Source organism: Hipposideros armiger, unplaced genomic scaffold (genome assembly GCF_001890085.2).
Source record: "Hipposideros armiger isolate ML-2016 unplaced genomic scaffold, ASM189008v1 scaffold_509, whole genome shotgun sequence".
NCBI classification, from domain to species: Eukaryota; Metazoa; Chordata; class Mammalia; order Chiroptera; family Hipposideridae; genus Hipposideros; species Hipposideros armiger.
In genome coordinates, this window is record NW_017731859.1 from 795,740 (window position 1) to 817,911 (window position 22,172).

Here is a 22,172-nt window from a genome sequence, read left to right on the forward strand (position 1 = left end):
AACTCAGGAGCATATCCCCTGTCCAGGAAGGAGGTGTGGAGGCTGGATGCAAGACCCCCTACCCCCTCCTCACGTCAGTGTGGGGGGAGGCAGACAGCGGGAGACAGAAGGGGGAGGAGCATGCAGGCCTGCTGCTTCCCTCAGCCTCCTGTGCAGCCCCGCCCCCTCACTGCAGAGAAGCTGGACATCTTCCCTCTAAAGAAACTGAGCAAGCTGGCGAGGAGGAGCTGGCAGCCCGAGCAGGCCTCGGACCTAGAAGAGGATCATTCAGGCCAGCCCCAGCCTGCTCACTAGCTGGCTCACTACCCACAGCCCCAATATGCAGTGTTCCCATCCTCCCAGACTGCAGCCAGCCTCCCAGCCCAGGGAGAGGAAATCCCAGCTGGGTCTCCACTGAGGAATACAAGCACACACAGAGAATCACCAGACACTGGGGAACCAGCAACCTCTATTCATTCATCCCACAAATAGATACTGATCAGCATGACGAGGTGCCCAGCTCTGACCTCAGCCCTGGGAAACATACACCAACAAGGCAGCTCCAAGTGGTGCCTTCACAAAGCAGAATTCTAGTGGGACTGGTTCACCTGTGCAATAAAATATTATTTGGCCATAAAAAGGAATGAAGTTCTGACACATGCTCCAACCTGGATGAGCCTTGAAAACATGCTGCTGCATGAAAGAAGCCAGGCAGACACAAAAGGCCGCATACTACATGATTCCATTTCTATGAAACATGCAGAATAGGTAAATGCAGAGAGACAGAGAGCTGATGAGTGGTTGCCACGGGCTGGGGGAAGGGGAGAGTGAACTGACTGTTTAATGGGTACAAGGTTTCCTCTGGGGATGATGAAAATGTCTTGCAACTAGACAGAGGTGATGGTCACACAACTTTGTGCATGTTCTATATGCCAGTGAACTGTACTCTTTAAAAGGATGAATTTTACTGTATGTCGATTTTATATCAATTTTTTCAAGCCGCAGAAAAAAAGAAAACTGCATTTCAAGATGATATAGTCACAGGGAAGCCAGTGTACAGGTGATTCAAGTCAGAGACTGCAGGGAGGTCGGCTGGAGTCTGACTGCTCCCATCTAAAATCAGGGCTGGCCTCCATAACAGGGAGTGGGAGGAGGGGCACGAAGTCAGCAGTGCCCTGGGTGTGAGGAGGAGGAGAGGTAGGGCAGATGTCTTGCTCACTATAAATACACCTGGCCCCTAACCAGGGTCTCAGCCTGATTGCCCAAACATGAAACAGGGTGTACTTCCAGAACCCAGAGTGATCTGCTTCAACACAACAGAAGTGTTCTGACCGTGCTACTTGTGATTTAAATTTCTGCGAATCCAATCCTAGGTTCAATGACCCAAGTAGTTTTCATTTAAAGGAAATCCCTCAGTAAACGCTTTTCATAGCATTATAGAGCCAGAAAGTTAGCACAGGACTATTCAGTCACCAGACATGGAAGACCTACGAGGTACCAGGGACTAGGGGAGAGAGAAAGATGAGAAAAACAGAGTTCTTGACCTCAGTCCAGTGGCAGAGACATTTCAACAAATGAGGTGATGGCAGCTTCACGTGCCAAGTGCTATGCATCTCGGCAGCAGTCACCAGCTCTGCCTGGCAGGCTTTAGGGAGTGGGTGGCAGCTGGGCCACTGGGCCAGGAAAGTGAATAGATATTCTCTGGGAGCAGAGAGAGGGCCTTGGGGCAGAGGAAACCCCCCGAGTCAAGCCTTAGCAGAATTCATACACCATTCTCAGAGAGAAAGGAGGCAATATGAGGAGGGAGAGGTCACGAGGGCTAGAACAGAGTACGTGGCAGGGAATGGCCAGAGAAGGACAGGAAAGCAGACGAGGAAGGCCAGATTGGGGAGGGGCAGTCGGGAGAGTTAAGAACGACTGCAGGTGTGAGAGGAGTGTGAGGGTGACCTACATGTGTCCCTTGGCATATGGACTAGAATGGTGACACCACCCACTGAGCTGAGGAGCACAGGAGGCGAGGCCAGCTCGGGGGAGAAACGCTATGTCCAGGTTGACTTGAGGACTCATTCTTTTTTAAAAAAAAATGTATTCAAGTATAGTTGATACACAGTATTATATCAGTTTCAGTTATACACTATAGTGATTTGACATTTATACACCTGGCGACAGGATCACCATGCTAAGTCTAGTAATCATCTGTCACCATGTCATAAAACTCCTAGAAGAAAACATAGAAAATAAACTCTTTGACATATGTCACTTCTTGGATATGTCTCCTTAGACAAGGGTAACAAAAGCAAAAGTAAACAAATGGGACTACATCAAACTAAAAAATTTCGGCACAGTGAAGGAAACCATCAACAAAATGAAGAGACAACCTACTGAATGGGAGGAAGTATTCGCTAATGATACATCCAATAAGGAGTTCATATCCAAAATACATAAGTAATTCATATACTCAACATGAAAAAACTAATTTGATTAAAACATGGGCAGAGGACCTGAATAGACATTTCTCCAAAGGGGGCATACACATGACCAACAGACATATAAAAAGATGCTCAATGTCACTAATCAACAGAGAAATGTGAATAAAAACCATAATGAGATATCACCTCATATCTGTCAGGATGACCATCATCAGTAAATCAACAAACAAGTGCTGGGAGGATGTGGAGAAAAGGGAACCCTCGTGCAGTATTGGTGGGACTGCAAATTGGTGCAGCCACTATGGGAAATGGTTTGGAGTTTCCTTAAAAAATTAAAAATAGAACTACCTTATGACCCAGCAATGACACTTCTGGGTATTTATCTGAAGAAATCCAAAACACCAATTCAAAAAGATATATGTAGCCCTGTATTCACTACAGTGTTATTTCCAGTAGCCAAGATATGGAAGCAACCCAAGTGCCCATCAATAGATGATCGGATAAATAGATGGAGTATTACTCTGCCAGAAAAAAGAATGGAATCTTACCATTTGCGACAACATGGATGGATCTCGAGGGTATTATGCTAAGTGAGTCAGACGGAGAAAGACAAATACCATATGATCTCACTCATATGTGGAATCTAAAGAACAAAATAAACAAACAAGCCAAACAGAAACAGAATCAAATACAGAGAACAAACGGATGGTTGCTGGGTGGGCAGGGGCTTGGGAGCTGGGTGAAAAAGGGGAAGGGATTAAGAAGTACAAATTGGAAGTTACAAAATAGTCAAGGGGATGTAAAGCACAGCACAGGGAATATAGTCAATAATATTATAATAACTATGTATAGTGCCAGGTGGGTACTAGACTTATGGGGGGGGTCACTTCTTAAATTATATAAGTGTCTAACCACTATATTGGACATCTGAAACTAATATAAAATAATATTGAATCTCAATTGTAATTGAAAAAAATTTTTTTAATTTCAGAAAAAACCAAGCCACAATGAGATACTACTTTACACCCATTAGAATGTTTTTTCTCAAGAAACAAAAAACAGAAAGAAAAGTGTTGGTGAGTATGTGGAGAAACTGGAACCCTCATATACAGCTGGTGGGACTGTAAAATGATGCAGCTTTGTAAAACAGCCTGATAGTTCCTTAAAAAGTTACAGTGTTCCCATATGACCTAGCAATTTCACCCAAGAGCATCACAGACAAAAGCCTATACATAAATGTTCATAGTAGCATTATTCATAGTAGCCAAAAAAGTAGAAACAACCCAAATGTCCAATCAACTGATGAATGGATAAATGTATTATACCTATACAATGGAATACTATTTGGCCATAAAAAGACATAAATTACTGACACATGCTACATGACACATGCTTGAACCTTGAAAACATTGTTCTAAGTGAAAGATGCCGGACAAAAAAAGGCCACACTTGGACCAGCCGAGTGGCGTGTTGGTTAGGAATTGGCTTGGGATGCCAGCTCTGTGCAGCAGGGCCCCGGTTCAGATCCCACATGGGCCAGTGATGCTGCGCCCTCTATAGCTAAGATGGTGAACAACAGCTCGATGTGGAGCTGGGCTGCCGTGAGTCACCAGCGACGGCGTAGGCTGCAGTGGGGCTGGCCAGCAGTGGGCGTGAGCTTTCGTGAGCTGCCATGAGCGGCCGGCAGCTGGTGTGAGCTGCCAAGAGCCACAGTGAGTGGCCATCCAATGGCCGGTGACCGATCTGCCTCGCCCGGGAAGAGCGCAATGATAATACCAACATGGACCAGTGAAGCGACATCCTCCACAACTAGACTGAAGAACAAAACGATATCAACTTGTCTGTTCCCCTTCCCCCAATTCCCCAGCACTGTTCCCATCCCCCTAATTCCCCAATAAAAATCTTTAAAAAAAAAAAAAGGCCACATAGCATATGATTCCATTAATACGAAAAGCAGGTAAGCTGTTCGGGGTGGGGGGGCAAAAGGAACGGCTAAAGGGTTAAGGGGTTGATAAAAATGTTCCAAAATTCAATAGTGATGATTGTTCAACTCCGAATATACTAAAACCCACTGCATTGTACACTTTTTTTTTAAGATTTTTTTTTATTGGGGAATGGGAACAGTGCTGGGGAATTGGGGGAAGGGGAACAGACAAGTTGCTGTCGTTTTGTTCTTCAGTCTAGTTGTAGAGGACGTCGCTTCACTGGCCCAAGTTGGCACCATCATTGCGCTCTTCCCGGGCGAGGCAGATCAGTCGCCGGCTTCTGGACGGCCGCTCACGGCGGCTGCTGGCCGCTCACACTGGCTGCCGGCCACACACGGTAGCCCATGACAACCCACTGCCACAGGGGCTGCAGCCTACGCCGTCGCCGGCGACTCACGGCAGCCCAGCTCCAGGTTGAGCTGTTGTTCAGCATCTTAGCTGTGGAGGGCAGTGTCACTGGCCCTCATATGTGGGATCCGAATCAGGGCCCTCTGGCGTCCCAAGCCAGCTCTTAACCAACGCGCCACTCGGCCGGCCCTGCATTGTACACTTTAAGTGGATGAATTGTAAGTATGTGAAAATGGAACTTTTCTGACATGTGGGAGGGGAAAGGAAATCAACCTGCCACATACAAAGGCTTCTGCAGTTCAGAGGCAGCAGATATAAATGTCGCATCTGTTACCATGAGCAAGTCCCTTTATGACTTTCTGCCTGTCTCCTCCTCTAGAGAGAAGATTGGGGCCCTACGAGCCACCTCCCTCATTTGAGGCTGCAGCCCCTCTCCTTGAGGCCATCCTTTCCTGACTTCCAGCACATTCCCTGCGAGTCCTGCAATGAGGGAAAGCTGCCTGGCAGTGGCTGGTTTCTCTCTTTCCACCCCAAGGTGACCTGGCCTATGCGAGCATCCGTGGCCTGGATATACTCCAAATCCTGCCCTTAGCCCCTTCATCTCCTTCCTCATCTCCAATATCCTTCGCTCACCTCACTGTGCTAAAAGCAACTCTATCCCCACTCTGGCAAAGAAACTGTGCAGCCTTGGAAATCCCACTCTCTGGCCTCAGCTCTACCTTCCCGATCCTAGCCAGACCTCCTGTCCCAGAAAACCTGCAGAGCCTGCCAGGCAGCCCTTTGCCATCCCTTCTTGTTGTCCTCGGGGCCTTCAACTGACTCATCCTCCCTTCCAACCTTGCACAGTCCCAGCTCGGTCATGGCCAAGACTCAAGCCAGCCCCAGCAATCCCTGTCACCACATTCCGCCCAATCCCCCTACCAGTCCCCAACTTTGAGAGAAGAGCCCACTCTCTAGCCACACTAGGCTGAGAGCTCCTTGAAGCAAAGCCAGTGTCTGAGTCATCTCCGTTGGCCTAGCACCAAGCAGAGTGCCTGGCACACAAGCAACACTTAATTAAGGCTTCCTGGCGGAAACTGACTATGCCGAGCGATTCCAACACCAGCCTTGCTGCATTCTGGGGTGGTGCCACATTGCAGTGGCAGGTCTCGCATCCCTGTGCTGACTGGCATTGGCACACCTGCCAGTTCAGAGTGTGTGACTCGAGCCGGGCCCTCGGGGTACCTTGGCAATCCCCATTTCCTTTATCAGCTCCGTTTGCTCCCTGACATTACCCCTTCCATCCTGAACTCTCTAGCCGGCTCCCAGCATTCTCAGCACAAGACCTGGTGTCGCTCTCCACAGAAAAGACTTGAGGCCATCAGGCAGGACCGCTCCACATGCCCCCTCGGCCACCCCATGTGCATATGTGACAACAGTAACAACAGCTGACATGAATCTAATACCCACTAAGGTTCAAAACTTCTCTCACCTCTCCCAGCCACCCTGTAATTAGGTACCATTATCCTCAGCCAATTATTATGTACAAAGATATTGACTGAAATGTAATTTATAACAGCAAAGCCCTGAAGCCCACCTCACTCTCCATCAAAAATTATATATTCAAAACAATTTTAATTGCATAAGAAAATACTCACAATATAAGGTTACATACTTAAACTTATGATAAAGATATATATCAATTTGAGTTTCTAGTAATGGCAGGATAGATTATTTGGACCAATCTTCCAATTAAAAACAACGAAAATGGTTCATTTTGAAAACATCCTTTTAAAAGCATTGAGGAACTGTCAGGATGGTATAAAAACAACCATGAAAAACCCTAAGAGACAGCAGGCAGTCCGGAGAGGTAGAAGCCAATAGCCCTGAAGGCATTTGCCAAGCTGGACAAACTTGGCCTTTGGTTTCAGCAACCTTGCAAGGCAGGCACAGGGACTGAAGTGTGGGCTCATCACCACCTAAATGGAGGACTCTAACAGAAAAGTCTTCCCACATTAAACTGGGGCCCCGAAGGGCTATACCCATGGGGTAAGGGTGACTCAGAAACAAACGTACCCCTCCCCAATTCAACCTCCGGAGGATAGCAAGGAAGGCTGCTTGGTGCTGGAGAAACAAGGGGAAAGGTTGGGGGCTTGTTTTAGATGATCCCAGGCTAATAACATCCCAAGGCACCTGACAAAATCAAATGCAAATCTTCCCTGGAAGAAGGCACATTTATCCGAGACTTCAAAGAAGGCCCACCTGTATAGTTCAAGGGCAATGAGCAGTACACAGCCAAAACTAGCCAAGCACAAGAGGAAGTAAAACATCATGAGTGAGAACCTAGAAAAAGAATAATAGAAAAATGAGCCAAGATTGGACGAGGCAATTCATACAAGAAATCAAACTGCACAATAAACATATGGAAAGACGTGCAACCTCATTAGTAATGAGAGAGCCGCAAATGAAACCATAATAATACAAAGTTACACACCCACCGGTAGCTAAAATTATACTAAAGTCTGACAATACCAAGTGTTGGCGAGGCTTTAGCACAACAGAAACTTTTATACATTGCCGATGGGAATATAAACTGGTACAACCCCTTTGGAATACAGTGTGGCATCACCTGGTAAGACTGAACTTACAAATATTGCATATCCCAGAAACTCCACTCCTAGGTAGAACTCCAAAACAGCAATTTTCAAACTTTGTGGCATTAGAACCCTATACACTCAAAAATTGAGAATCTGAAAGAGCTTTTGTTACGTGGTTTGTATCTACTGATATTTATCACATTAGAAATTAAAACTGGGAAATTTTTAAAACACAAGAAGACACAAGCACACATTCCACTAGCCATCAGATCGGTGATATTACATGTCACATCAACTCTGGGAAATACTGTACACTCATGAGAAGAGTGCAAAAGGCAAGTTAACACCTTAGTGTTATTATGAAAACAGTTAAACCTCGTGGACCCCCTGAAAAATTCTCAGGGGCCCTTCAAGGGTCCCCAAAACAGAATTTTAGAACCACTGCCCCAGAGAAATTTGTGCACATCTGCATAACAATATTCACAGCAGCACTGCTTGAAACAGTCAAAAGCTGGAAACTAGCCAAATGTCCATCACTAAGAGAATGGCTTAAGAAAAAAGCTTGTGGTATAGTCAAACAGCAGCATAATGCATAGCAATAAAAATGAATGAGCAACAAATACACACAACAGATGGTTAGCAATATTGGGGGGGGGACAAAACACAAAAGCTTGTATACAGTGTAATTCCATTTCTACAAGGTTAAAAGACAGGCCAAGCTAAACTATATTATTTAGAGCCACATATGTAGGTGGTAGAAGTATGAAGTAAAGCAAGAAAAGGACTGCATACAAATCAAGCTAGTGGTTACCTCTGGCGGAGGGGAAGGGGGCAGGAGGGACTGTGATCAGGAGAGGCACACACAGGTCTACCCAGGTGTTCAACACTCTATTTCTCAAACTGATTAGTGATGACACAGGTGTTCACTTTATACATTCATTAAAGGCCTTGCACTTTCCTGCATTTATGTTATATTTCACAATAAAGGGGGAAAGCTATATATACTGGGGGTGCCAAAAAATGTATACAAGTGGACACTTTGGCCAACTTTGCTCAAGCAGTAGTTTGCCATCATCAGAAGTGTCTGGATGCTGATGGGAACCACTCTGAGCACCTCTTGTAATTGGAGAAGTCAAACGAGACATGTATTCATCTTTTGTTATTGGTATATATTGAGTATTACAATTTCAATACAGTTTTCCTTTCTTAAAATGTGTATACTTTTTTTGGCACCCTGTAAAGTTCAATAACAATAATGTGAAATCTATATTTCTGCAGAGAAAAAAGTACTGAAATACTGTACTCCAAAATGTTAATAGTGGTTAACCCCGGGTTACGGGGTTTGCATTTTCCCCAGGCTTTTGTACATTTACCAAGTTTACTACAAAGAGCACATATTACTCTTGTAACCATGTAAACCCCTGATATTGCCACACTTTATAACTTTTAGCTTACTGGAGGGTATCTCACTGTATCTTATTATAGTTTAATCTGCATCTCTCCAATTACTAATGAGGTTGAGCATCTTTTCATGTTTGTTGTCCAATTTAATTTCTTCTTGTATGAATTGCCTGGTCAAGTCTTTGGCTCACTGTTCTGTTTATTCTTGTTTACTGGTTCTCAGAAATTCATAAAACATATTTAAAAAGACAAGGTCCCCATCTAAGATTGAAACTAATGAGGATCAACACGAGATAGATGGGACGAGCCATCTGGAAATCTACACAGAAGATGCCTGTCTAAAGAGATTGGCGATGTGCCTGATCTAACGAGGATGAGCTTGCAGCTCATCAAGAGCCCATGGTGTACTCCTGGAGTCAGCTGAAACTGCTACCAGTCCACAAAGATTGGTTGTGATCTGATTTACTCTAACATGTCCATCCTGAGGCAATGTGATAACCACAGAAAACTTCAGTGACTCAAGAAAAATACTGAAAATGCAGTGTAGAATTACAAAGAATATGTCTCTACAGTAGTGAGTCTCAACCCACGGCAGTTCTGACCCAGGGGATGTTAGGCAATATCTGGACTCATTTGGGGTTGCCAAGACTTGGGGGGGAGGTACTACTGGCATCTAGTGGGTAAAAGCCAGGGATGCTGCTAATTATCATACAATGCACAGGACAGTCCTCTCCCAACAAATCATCCCATCTCAAGTGTCAGTAGTGCCATGGTGGAAAAGCTGCTCAACAGTCTCTATGTAGGGAAAAAAGTGTTCATCCCTCCATAACTCTTCTCCAAATAGAAATTATCGGAGGTGGAGAAAGGCAGATGCTCAGGCTGCCCTACCTTGATGGGGTTACCCAAAGCCCTTGAGACCCATGCTCTGCAAATGCCTTCAAGGGTGCTGTGCTCTCCCACGGAGGCCTTCCCCACCCCCTGGAGAAAGCCTATGCAAATAAGGCCAGGTCAAGCTCATAAAACATCACTGATAGACGGACCATCAGAGCCAGCCAGTCCACCCCCCTGAATGGAGAGAAAACCCAACAGCTAATGACAGCAGTGTGGCATCAAGAGGTGGACATGGAGCTGAGCTATTAACCACTACAATAACAGATATGCATTATGGTAATTATTTCATAAAGAACCAGAAAAGTCAGAGAAGGATGCATCGTAATAGAGCTGTAGCAGTTAAGACTTCCATGGATGAGGCACCATTTCATCTGGACCTTGAAATCTCAGGGGATTGGTGTGCCAGTTTTAAATTGTGGCTAAAAATGTTTTGACACTCTCCCATTGTGAGGTGGGACATAGCAGGTCGGACAATTAAGTTCGCAAACTCATCATAGAAAAAGTGCTACATCCCTCATTGCTGAATATCACTATGGTCACCTTCGAAGTACACCCCTTAGGAAGCTATGTACCGATGCCAGCACCTAGTCAAACCTTCAAAGCAATTTTGGAACTCTTTTTCTGGAATGGCAATCAGAGCTGTCGTCCTATTACCCTTGATGTCCTGAATGTCATCAAAATATCTTCCTTTCAATGTTTCCTTTATCTTCGGGTAAAGAAAGAAGTCATTGGGGGCCAGATCAGGTGAGTAGGGAGGGTGTTCCAATGCAGTTATTTGTTTACTGGCTAAAAACTTCCTCACAGACAGTGCCGTGTGAGCTGGTGCACTGTCGTGATGCAAGAGCCATGAATTGTTGGCGAAAAGTTCAAGTCGTAACTCTTTCATGCAGCCTTTTCAGCACTTCTAAAGAGTAAACGTGGTTCACTGTTTGTCCAGTTGGTACAAATTCATAATGAATAATCCTTCTGATATAAAAAAATGTAAGTAACATTGTTGCAACAAGTTTGTGAACTTAATTGTCAGACTGTGTATGTTGTCAAGTTGAATCTGGACTATCCTGAAGTGACTCAGCTTATAGAATGCAGTGGGAGTAATGCTGCATGACTTTTGAGGCTAGGTCATAATAGGCCATGCACTAGGTAAACAGCCCAGAGAATTAAAAACAGGTGTTCAAAGACTTGTACACAAATATTCATAGCAGTATGTTGTGCTCAATAGCCTAAGTGTAAAATAGCCCAAAAGTCCATCATCTGGTAAATCTGATAAATAGATAAGCAAAGTGTAATATCTATCCATACAACAGAATATTCAGCCATAAAAAGGAATGATCCATGCTATATAACATGGATGAACCTTGAAAATATCATGCTAAGTGAAAGAAGTCAGACACAAAAGGCCACGTGGCATATAACTCCATTTATATGAAGTGTCTAGAACAGGCAAATCCATAGAGACAGAAAGCAGATTAGTGGCTGCCGGGGGCTGGGGGAGGGAACAGGAGGTGACTGCTTCATGGCTATGAGGTTTCTGCTTGGGTGATGGAATGTTCTGGAACTAGACAGTGCTGCTGGTCATACAACATTGTGAACGTGCTTAATGCCAATGGGTTGCCATCAAATGGTTCAAATGGTAAGTTTTATGGTTTTTTTCCACAAGTTTTTAAAAGTTAAGCAGGTGTTGTTTTAAGCTACCAGGTTTATCACAGTTGATCATGCAGCAATAGAGGACAGGGACAACTTTCAACATGGGGAGAAGGGGGGCAAGGGTCTTCTAGGCAGACAGCATGGCAACAACAATGAATCCTTGTGCCTCTTTTATGACACACGGGACAGTTACTATGTACAGTTGCTTCCAGGTCTGTCTGGACTGTAAGCTCCTTGAGGGCAGGTGCAAGCTTTACTGTGCTCTGTTCTGCCAAGAGTGCCCCACACTGGCTCAATGACTGCTCATTCATGCATGAACAGATACATACTGGCCCTACTGATGAGTACAGGCCACTCAATGACTTCTCTTGCCCTGACTTCCAATTGGGTTCAGACCATAGGACGATAGGTTACCTTAGTGTCTCAGGGGCTGTTTCACAGCACCCCAGGCCCAAAGAAATACCTAACAGTTACATTTATTAATTAAGTAGCTAGTTCCAACCAACTGAATGGTAATAGTCTGCATGGTGTCTGATGTTGCTGTCTTTTCCTCAAAAGTTAAAAATATTTGTGGCACCACCATGAGTATGCTGTCGCTGGGAGTTCCTGCACAGTTTGAATGTAGGTGCCAGGAGGTCGAGAGAGAGCCGGGCTGGGGATAGAAACTGAAGAGTCACAAGCATGCAGATCAGACTTCATTTAAAGCCATGAGGCTGGTGAAGGCACCTGGAAAGCCAGTGCAGGGAAAGAAGCCCACTAAAGACTAAGCCCTGAGATCAGGGCGGTGCAGAAGAAAGGAAAGGAACTAGTAAAATGGGGCTTCCCAGAAGCCAAGGGGAGAAAGTGCTTCCAGGGGGCGAGTGTGATCAGAGATGTCAGATGAAGTGACCTGATTTAGCAACACGAAAGACATCACTGACATTGGCCAGGAGCAGTTTTGGGGGAGGGGTAGGAAGCAAAGTGTTGGGGATGAATTAATGGGAACCCCCAACTACAGTGCCATGTGGTATATGGTATTTGTCAAATAAAAGATGAAAACATGGTTTTCGTTGGTTTCTTTTCAGGCTCTGCTTTGGATTCTTGCATTTTTTTTTATCCAGGTGACAGAGCAAACTGAATGAACAGTGAAAATGCAAAAAGTGGAGCGCTCCTTCAAGAGAACACAGAACCCTGCAGGAAGTCAAAGGGATATGAAGGCAACACAATCAGAGTTGCTCCTGGGGCAGTTCCTCCTGAGCTCGTTCGGAAAGAGCCCAGCTCACTAATTCGGCCCAGCACTTTGGTTTTGGCCAAGTAAATGGTGCTGGGAACATCAGCCCCTGGATTCTTATTAAAACCAAGGAAATCAGGTGGCCTCTTTCGCATTCTCATCCCCTCTAGGGAGCCTAACTTTGCTAATACCTTGACAACACAGCCTGTTTGCATTAGCAATTAATTGGCTAATGACACAATTCTAGAGTCCCACAAAGCAGAGATCAGATAAGAGCACTGTTGCCAGCAAACGGTGGGACCACACTGGAATGCAGGCCCTGTATTCATTCCATCATCCCAGGCTAGCTGAAGCAGTAATACAAAAGAATGTCAAAATGAGCCCTGTCTGTGCCTTGGCACTATTTTGGTGGTAATGAGTTCAGCACTGCAACAATGCTTCCTGCTGAGGGCACCACCTGTAATTCAGAAAATAATCCCAAATAGAATAATTCCAAATCAAACCACCTCGTGATGCCAGCCAGATGTTGGGCTTTCCTTTAAACAGATGTTCACTGAGCAGGAACACTATTCTCCATGCAAGTCAGTTTCCAAGTTTTTGTTTTTTAAAAAAGCTGCAGAACCTCTGACACTTCATGAGCAGCCCTAGGTACAAAACTAATAAAAACAGAGCTCAAAACTAGCTGAAGCTGGAGGAGAGGTCCAGGCCACCCATTCCTGCTCTGGTCCTCTGCCCCCACCCGCCTTGGGAGAGAGGTCAGCTGGCAGCACAGTCCTCCTCAGCAAAGGGGCAGGCATGGCTTGGACAAATAAGAAACCCCCTGTCCACTGGCCCCAGGCTGCATCCTGCTTTAAGTGCAGCCATCAGGACTTGGGTGGGGGTGGAAAGCTGGCAGCCCCACTGCAGGTGGCCTACAGAATGAGGTGCACTCGGAAACATGCACAGGCTTTGCTCTCCTCGTGAAGTCATTTTAAATCAATCCCAACCTAAAGGAAGCCAGCTGCCTTCCAGGGCCAATCTGAGGTGCTTCTAAATGTTCACTGCTGCACCAAGGTCATCCCTGCCATCCAATTTTCTGCACATTTTAAAATCATGAATTCAGAGCATATTGGGGATTGATTTAAAATGGCAAATTTGAAACAATGTAAAGAAACATTACAAGCTGGGGGTTTTTTTTCAAAGAATGAAGAGGACACTCATATCTACCCTTCCCCTTCTCTATTAGTTCCCTGATGCTGCTCTAACAAATTTAGTGGCTTAAAATAACACACTTTTATTTTACAGTTTTGGAGGTCAGAAGTCCAACACGGTCTCACTGGGCTAAAATCAAGGTGTGGGCAGAGCTGCGTTCCTTCTGGAAGCTCTAGGAGAGAGTCTGTTCCCTTGCCTTTACCAGCTTCTAGAGGTTGTGTGTGCCTTATCTTGGCTTGAGGACTCTTCCATATTCAGAGCCAGCAAAGGCCAGCCAAATCGTTCTCTCATGGCATTGCTCTGATCCTTACTCTGCTATCTCCCTCTTCTATATTTAAAGGACTAGGGTCCTTTAATTGGCCAGGATAACCCCGGATAATCTTATTTTAAGGCTATCTGATGAGCTACTTTAATTCCATCTGCTACCTTAATTCCCTTTTACCATGTAACCAAACATAGTCACAGGTTCCAGAGATGAGGGCGTGGACATCTTTGGGAGCTATTATTATTCCCACCCACCTCCATGTGTAGAAGATTTTCCCACTCTTTTCTGTTAGGTGTTTAGGAGGACTTGAAGCTCTTACATGCAAACATGGACCTGTGACCAAGCCTCAGGGAGGGCCAAGTCCAAGTTGGGGAACAGGAAACCCTGCAGCCAGGCCTCCCCAAGCACACTGAGAGCAGTGGAGGAATAGGTTCCAGGATACGTGCCAAGGGCAGAGCAAGATCAGACATGCAGCAGGAAAAGTGCCAACAGCAGGTGGGGGAAGAACCCAGGACAGGAAAGTCAGCGCACCTGGAAGGTATCTCTCCTGAGCTCACAAGAACCCAAACCAACTCCTCCCCACATGCCCCTCTGAGCAGCCAAACAGCCTCATCATCCTTGTCATCTCTACTGGAAGCAGCTTCCGGCCTTTCCTCAGTGCCTGCTTGCGCTGACCCTGGGGTGATTTCTCAACAAACACACAGGTTTTAGTTACTTAGTGCCCAAAATGATGGAGGGGATGGGGATGTGACCTGTGACAGTAAGGAAGGGGCCAAAAACCAAAACAGGTGAGACTAAAACGCAAACAGTCCCCAGATCATCAGTACACCGCAATGACTATCTGAGGCACATCATGGCAACCCTGAGCCATCCAGGAAAGGGAAGGTCCCCCCCAACCCACCCAGGATGCACCTTTCCAAGGACCATTCCCGGAATCAGGTAAGCAGAGTTAAGCAGCTCTGGGCCAATCCTGCAGGTGGCCCTACGGCCCATATGGCTCATCCCCAATAGCCTAAGTCAGCCCACAGGGCTTCTGCCTGGACCCTAACTAGTGCCACCAGCACTTGGGGTCTGTAGGGATATGGCCCCCAGGCAGATGAGCAGGAGGCAGGCATGGTCTTCCGGCTCCATGGGAACTCTGCTTATCAGACAGCCAGTTCTGTATGCTGGTCGGCAGTCAAGGTCTCCCAGCTTCTTGGGACGCTGTGTGCATGACAGCGGGCCTGCAGGGCCTGCCAGATGATTTCTCCCATGGAACACTCTGTTTTGCTGGACCTGTATAACCTTGCTTCTTCACCCACTTACAGAGCGCTACCCCTCTGGCACAAATCTTGGAACAACTCGGACTCAGTCCAAACAGGGCCACTCTGCTCTAGCTCTCTCCGTTGCCCGACCAAGTCCAAGGGCCCTTGAAGACGAATCCAAACTCAGGGGTCACATGCTGCCGCCTCCTTCACTTGTTGTGCTTGGACTAAAATGAATTTGTTTTAATGGAGATATAATTCACATACCATACACCTCACCCTCTTAAAATATATATTTCAGTGGTTCTTAGTACATTCACAAGGTTGTGCCACCATCACCTCTATCCAGTTCCAGAACATTTCTATCACCCCACAAGGAAGCCCGCGCCTATTAAGCAGTCACTGCCTATTCCCCTTAGCCCTTGGCAACCACTAATCTACTTTCTGTCTCAGTGGATTTGCCAACTCTGAACATTTCATATAAATGGGATCATACAATATGTGGACTTTTGTGTCTGGGTTTTCACTTAAAATAATGTTTTCAAGGTTGGCACAGTGTACGTATTTTTTAAATGTGGCTTAGAAGGTCTTAGGTAATGTGAATTACTAACACAGAGCTCACTTAGAGCCAGGCGCTCTGCTAAGCGCTTTATTCACTGCATTCATTTAACACTAATAACAGCCCCATGAGGTGGGTGGTGTAAGGAACCGAGCAGTTAAGTGACTTGCCCCAGGTTGTAGTAGTGCTGGGCAGGCTTGCTCCAAAGCCGGCACCCTCCCTCTGCTGGCTGGGCTACCTCTTTTTTTTTTAAGGTTTTTTTATTGGGGAATTGGTGGATGGGAACAGCGCTGGGGGGTTGAGGAAAGGGGAACAGACAAGTTGCTGTCCTTTTGGTCTTCAGTCTAGTTGTGGAGGACGTTGCTTCACTGGCCCAAGTTGGCACCATCATTGCGCTCTTCCCGGAGGAGGCATATCAGCCGCCGGCTTCTGGACGGCCACTCACAGCAGCTGCTGGCCACTCATGCTGGCTGCTGGCCACACATGGTAGCCCATGGCAATCTGCTGCAGCCTATGCCGTCGCCGGCGGTGACTCACAGCAGCCCAGCTCCAGGTTGAGCTGTTGTTCAGCATCTTAGCTGTAGAGGGCAGTGTCACTGGCCCTCATATGTGGGATCTGAACCAGGGCCCTCTGGCGTCCCAAGCCAGCTCTTAACCAACGTGCCACTCGGCTGGCCTTTTGAAGAGAGTAGGCACTCTTATCACACTGATTCTCGACCACTTCTCACATTTCTCTGACCTGCCTCATCCCTGGAAGTATCTGCGTTCATGCCCCCTGCTTTGGTTATTCAGATAAACCTGAGTTGAAGTCCTAAACCTCAGTGGACCCCATGTTTTGCATCTGCACTATGGGTTACCACTTAGTTATTTTCAAGGCTGTAGGCAAACAGCCATTATAGACCTCAGGAGACGAGAGGGGTCACCGTGCCAACATGTCAGGGGAGTTAGGAGGGGGAAATGTGTGTGAGGCACTGAGAACCCGGTGCATGGAAGACATCGGGGAAATGGAGCCCTCGTTATGACTACCCACCCGCACCACTGAGCTAGTCCCCATTGCTCAGAAGAACAGCTTCCCGTTTCTGTAGGTGCATAAAGGCGACAGGCCTGTCCTCAGAGGAGTTTCCGAAGCTAGTAAAATACACAGTGGACTAAAACCCCATCTGTAATTAAAACAGGGATGACTTGTTAACCACGCTTTTAAATTCCTGGGAGCCTAAAATCTGCGTCAACTTTCCAGCATCTGGGCGGATTTCCCAAATCATGCTTCGAGGTTGTGTGCACCCTCTGAAGCCTGTCAGCCTTTCTTAGTAACATCTTGCTGCTGAGGAGCTAGAGCAGAATAAAGTGGCTCTTGGGCAGGCCTGCCCCATCCACCACTTTGGTGCTCCAGGAGAGCCAGCAGGTGCCTAACTGAGCATCTGTTTTCTGTTTCTTCATTTCGACACACCCGCTCTGAAACTGCCTGCATTCCCGGAAGAAGACCACAAATGCAAGGCCTGTATTTGTCATCGTATTTTTCACAAAAGATCCAGAAAACTGGGTCCCTACTCTGAAGCCAAAGCTTCTCCTGCTTCAGCTTTCTTAATTAAAATTAGGTCACTGGCAGGCCGACCAAGTGGCGTGTTGGTTAAGAGTTGGCTTGGACGCCAGCTCTGAGCAGCAGGTCCCCAGTTCGGATCCCACATGAGGACCAGTGACGCTGCGCCCTCTACAGCTAAGATGGTGAACAACAGCTCAACCTGGAGCTGGGCTGCGTGCCCGGTAGGCTGCAGTGGGGCTGGCCAGCAGCGGGCGTGAGCTGCCGTGAGCTGCCGTGAGCTGCCGTGAGCTGCTGTAAGTGGCAGTCCAATGGCGGGCGAATGACTGCCTCACCCGGGAAGAGAGCAATGATAATACCAACATGGGCCAGTGAAGCAACCTCCTCCACAACTAGACTGAAGAACAAAAGGACAGCAACTTCTCTGTTCCCCTCCCCGCAATTCCCCAATAAAATCTTTAAAAAGAAAATAAAAAAATAAAATTAGGTCATTGGGTAGCAGCCTTATCTGGATAGGATCTTGGCTCACTCTCTTCCAAGCTATGTGACCAGGGGCCCCTCATGCGGAAGGTGGGTGTAATAATACCTAGCCAGCAAAACTGCTGAGACAATTAAAAACAATAATGCGAAGTGCTGTCACACAGCGAGCACTCAGGAAAAGGTAGCTGATGACAGGGCTGCAGATCTGAGAGTGATACACGCCTGGTTCCCTCAAGACATTAGGCATTGTGAGTTGTTAGGCGTTATACAGACTGCTCATCTGACTGAGGTTCAGAGAACTTTCCCAAGGCCACGTGGCCAGTCAGAGGTAGAAGGAGAGCAGCCTCCAGCTATAAAGGCATAAGCCTAGTGCTTAAAAGCAAGGGCTGTGGAATCAGACAAGTCCAGGATCAAATCTGAGCTTTGCCACCTGAGCAAGTTACTTCACCTCCTTGTGCCTCCATTTGCTCATTTGTAAAATGGTTGCACCAGTTCGCAGTTTCCTCCACCGCCTCCTAAATCATCTAGTGCAGCGGTTCTCAACCTGTGGGTTGCGACCCCTTTGGGGGTCGAATGACCCTTTCGCAGGAGTCGCCTAAGAGCATCGGAAAACAAAAAGATATTTACATTATGATTCATAACAGTAGCAAAATTACAGTGATAGAATAGCAACGAAAATAATTTTATGGTTGGGGGTCACCACAACATGAGGAACTGGATTAAGGGGTCGCAGCATTAGGAAGGTTGAGAACCACTGCTGTAGTGTAACACTTGATGGTGAAAAGCCGAGACCTGATCATTTTTATTCCTCACCTTGTCAATATGCACACCATGTTGAAGACTTTCAGAAGACAGCTTTGAAGCGAGTGTCACTGTTCTAACTTTTTTTGTGCTTCCACATTCAAATTTTCCACATCATTAGATGTAAGTCAATGAAGTGATTATACTTTTCCCCACAAATGCACCATACACAAAATTAAAATGTTAACCTCAAAGGGAAAAAGAAAATTCAACAACTCTGCAACTTGCTTTAGTTTTCTTCATAGCACCAGCAATATACTGTATAGATTGCCATGTTTGTGTTTGTCTTCTCCTCCCACCAGAATGCCAGCTCCATGAGCAATGAGCAGTCTCAGTTCTGTTCACTGCTGCACCATCAGTGTCTACAACAGAGTCTGGCACCTTTGCAGAATGCTGTACCAACTCCAGGACGGTTGCTCACGAGAAACATTTCTGCAGCTTTTGCAAAACTGCCTTGGCTAGCGCTGTCCACTGTTTTCCCGTGTTCCTTATATGTAACACAAGTCTCACTAGAACTCAGTACTAGGACAAACTTTTGATTTTGCTAAGCTCATTTGTTTTTCAGTAGCTGAATTTGCCTTCATTGTCACGAAGCTCAGAGCACAATTCTGTGCTCAATTGCAGTGTTCTCCTTAAAGCCCTTTTCTGATGTGGAGATGGGATATAAATAAGTGTAAGAAGACGGCCGGTACACGCGGAGACCCTATTTTTAACTACAGGCTGCATTTATTCTAAGAGGACGCTTCCAAGCTTGAATGCAAAATACCCGGGATCTAGTTAAAATGCAGAATCTGACTCAGTAGGTCAGGGGCGGGACCCGAGATGCTGCACTCCTAACAAGTCCCAGGTGATGCTGTGTGGGCTCTGGACCACACTCTGAGTAGCCAGGATCTAAGAAACTTGCTCCCTTGATTCCACAGAATCCCTTTCTCCTCCTTCTTGGCAAAATATCACCAATGGCTGAAAACTGGGGCGGGCACCAGACGCACCTGAGGAGCTGGTTAGACCTACACATCACCTTCCCCGTGGAGACCCTGACAAAGGGGGGTAGGAATGGGCCCAGGAAGCTCCCCAGGTGCTTCTACCGCAGGTGGCCTCAAAACACATTTTGAGACGCCCCACTCGAGGGAATGAGTGCTCTCTTCAAGGTTTTCCCAAAGGCCATCTGCTGGGGGCAGCTACTGTCACCAATGGAGACACCTTGTTCAGGATTTTAAGGGGGTACTATCTGGCTCTTTCCAGCCCCGCACCAGGAGGGGTCCCGGTCCCTCCTCTCTGGCCACGTGGATTGCGGCAGGCTCAGCCCCCGCGGAATCCTGGCTCGCACCCCCGCACCCCCACCCGCAGGCTATCTCCGCCGCAGGCCCAAGGGGCGGGCACCAGGCCGCTCATGCGCACCACGGGGCCACTGGGGCGCAGAGCCCCCACCTCGCGGGCCCCCAGGGTGGGGTCCCCCTGCGCCACCCGCCCTCCTTACCTCTCTGGATCAGAGTGGCCAAGGAGAAAGCGAGGCAAACGAGGAACGCCGAGTGCCAGGCCACCATGGTTAGAAGCAGGTGGAGGGGGCCCAGAGGAGCACAGTTGGCTCGAGAACGCCCGCGGGGGAAGTTGGGGAGGAGCAGGGAAAGAGGAGGAGCGGCAGGAGGAGGAGACCGCTGCCACCGCAGGACCCGCCCAGAGCCGGCGCGCCCCCGGAGGGCGGGGGGAGCGCGCATGAGCGCTGGCGCCGGGCGCGCGCCAGGCTGAGGCAAGGTGAGGTGGGGCGGGGCTGCGACAGCGGCGCGAGGGGGTGGGGCGAGCCTGCAGTCTCGGGGGTGGGGTCTCTGCACAAGGGGCTGGACCGCAACTTGGGGGCAGGTCTTCAGCAGGGGGCGGGGCTGGTGCGCAAGGGGCGGAGCCCGCGGTCACCCAGCGGGTGGGGTGGTCTGGGCTGGGTCCCGCTCCAGCGCGCGGCCCACAGGCCCCTTCCTACCCGGGTCCTAGAAATGGAAGTCCTAGAGGTGGACCCTGCGGGCCCGGAACAGTAACTCAACAGTGGCGGGGCAGTCAGAGGTGCCTGCGATTAGAGTGTGTGGTGATTTCCACCCGATGTGCCAGACTCCGCCCCGGCTGTAGCAGGACCCAAGGCAGAGCACCAGCCAGGTGCACTCTGCTAGCTGGGGGACCCTTGGACAGAGCTCTTCCCCTTCTAACTGGTGTGATCCTTGTAAAAGGCTCTTCCCTAGGGGCCCCTCCAGCTGCGGCTCCAGGGCAGAGCACCCGCGCACTTGCCCCAGTCGCTGTAGCGGCGCTTGCTTTTCAGAACCGTTGGCTGTCCGCCCATTCGCTGATCCCTGCAGGAAGCTGTAGTGGAACCCAATCCAGAGATTAAAGAAAAGGGCCGTTTTCATGATTGGGAAACAGCAGCACGCCTCAATGAAACAAGCCCGAGGCCGGGGACACCGCAGCAGGCGAGAGGGAGAGTGGAGGGCGCCCTAAGCCTGAGCGCCGGCGGGCCCAAGGGGACGAGGGAGGAGGGACAGGGTCAGCTCTCCCGAGGCTTTGATGAATGCGCTGAAAGCGCAAGTTCACATCTGCAGAGTCGATTTGTAAAACGTGCTCACTGAACGACAAACGCGCTGCAGTCCTTGCCTATGAACCTCCGCAAACGGAGTGCATCTCCGGCACCGGACGAAATCAGATTCCGACACTGCCCTGAACAGCAAAATGCCCGCTGCAGCCTTTGACGTGAACGCCCTCAGGAAGGGCTCCAGCTGCAGCCAGCTTTCGAGGACAAAGAAAGCGCCGCTGCTCTGCGGAGCGGTGGCGTCGATCCTAGCCCTGCCATTATTGGACACTGGCTGCTCTGGGCGACATCCTCTTTAGAGGGGGGCTACCACCACCTCCCCCAAGTGTGCCTTCAGTAGGCTTGCTGTGCCCCCCACCAGCCCCGCCCTCCAGAGACCCCCACAGTGGCTCTCTCCACCCCCTGAGCCATAGTGAGGGGGCGGGGGTCTCCCTGCGATGGAGCCTGTGACTTCCATCCATTGCTCTGAATCCTGGGGCTGGAAAAACAAAACATATGAGTCGCTGTTTGGAGTTTCAGAGCAGTGCTTATTCTGACACTAACTAGCCGGAGAATTAACAGAAATAGCGAGTAGTTATTGAACACACACTACATACAATATATGGCATATTCCAGGCATTTTATCCGTATTTTTTATTCCTCACAACTTCATGTATCACCTCAATGATCTATGAGGGGAAAGGAGCAAAATGGAGGTTCCTTGAGGTTGGGAGCTAATCAGCTCCAGTCCCATAGTGTCAGAGGGCAAAAGCGGATCACTAGGAACCCCAGTGTTGATGGCTAAGAACATGTGCTTCCAAGCCAAGCAGGGTTGAAATCCTGGCTGAACCCAATAAGGTTGTGCTAAGGATTAACTGAGACGGTGGAAAAGTGGGCAGCCTGGGACATGGTGAGCAGAAAGGCATTACTTGCTAGTCTCATTACAACTAAGAAAATACTGGCTACTGTGAGGTTGAGCAGTTACTGTGTATTCCAGGGCACAGATATGCCTTCAACTCTCCCAGTAACTCTGGGTGCCTTGGGCCGTTCCCTTGTCCCCTGGCCTCAGTAGTCCCATGTGTACCAG

At 48.0% G+C, this 22,172-nt stretch overlaps 1 protein-coding gene across 4 annotated transcripts in view; it reads right to left on the reverse strand.

The window, feature by feature from the left end:
• Nucleotides 1-20,268, reverse strand: part of CD99L2 (CD99 molecule like 2) — a 93,030-nt gene extending 72,762 nt beyond the window's left edge. The window contains exon 1 of one of the 4 annotated variants that reach the window (XM_019667889.1): nt 20,018-20,268. In XM_019667889.1, the coding sequence (XP_019523434.1) occupies nt 20,018-20,255 (238 nt within the window). In that variant the 5' untranslated portion in view covers nt 20,256-20,268. The remainder of the gene's footprint in view (nt 1-20,017) is intronic. The other 3 variants (XM_019667890.1, XM_019667887.1, XM_019667888.1) reach the window with 3 other exon arrangements.
• Nucleotides 20,269-22,172: the final 1,904 nt, after the last annotated feature.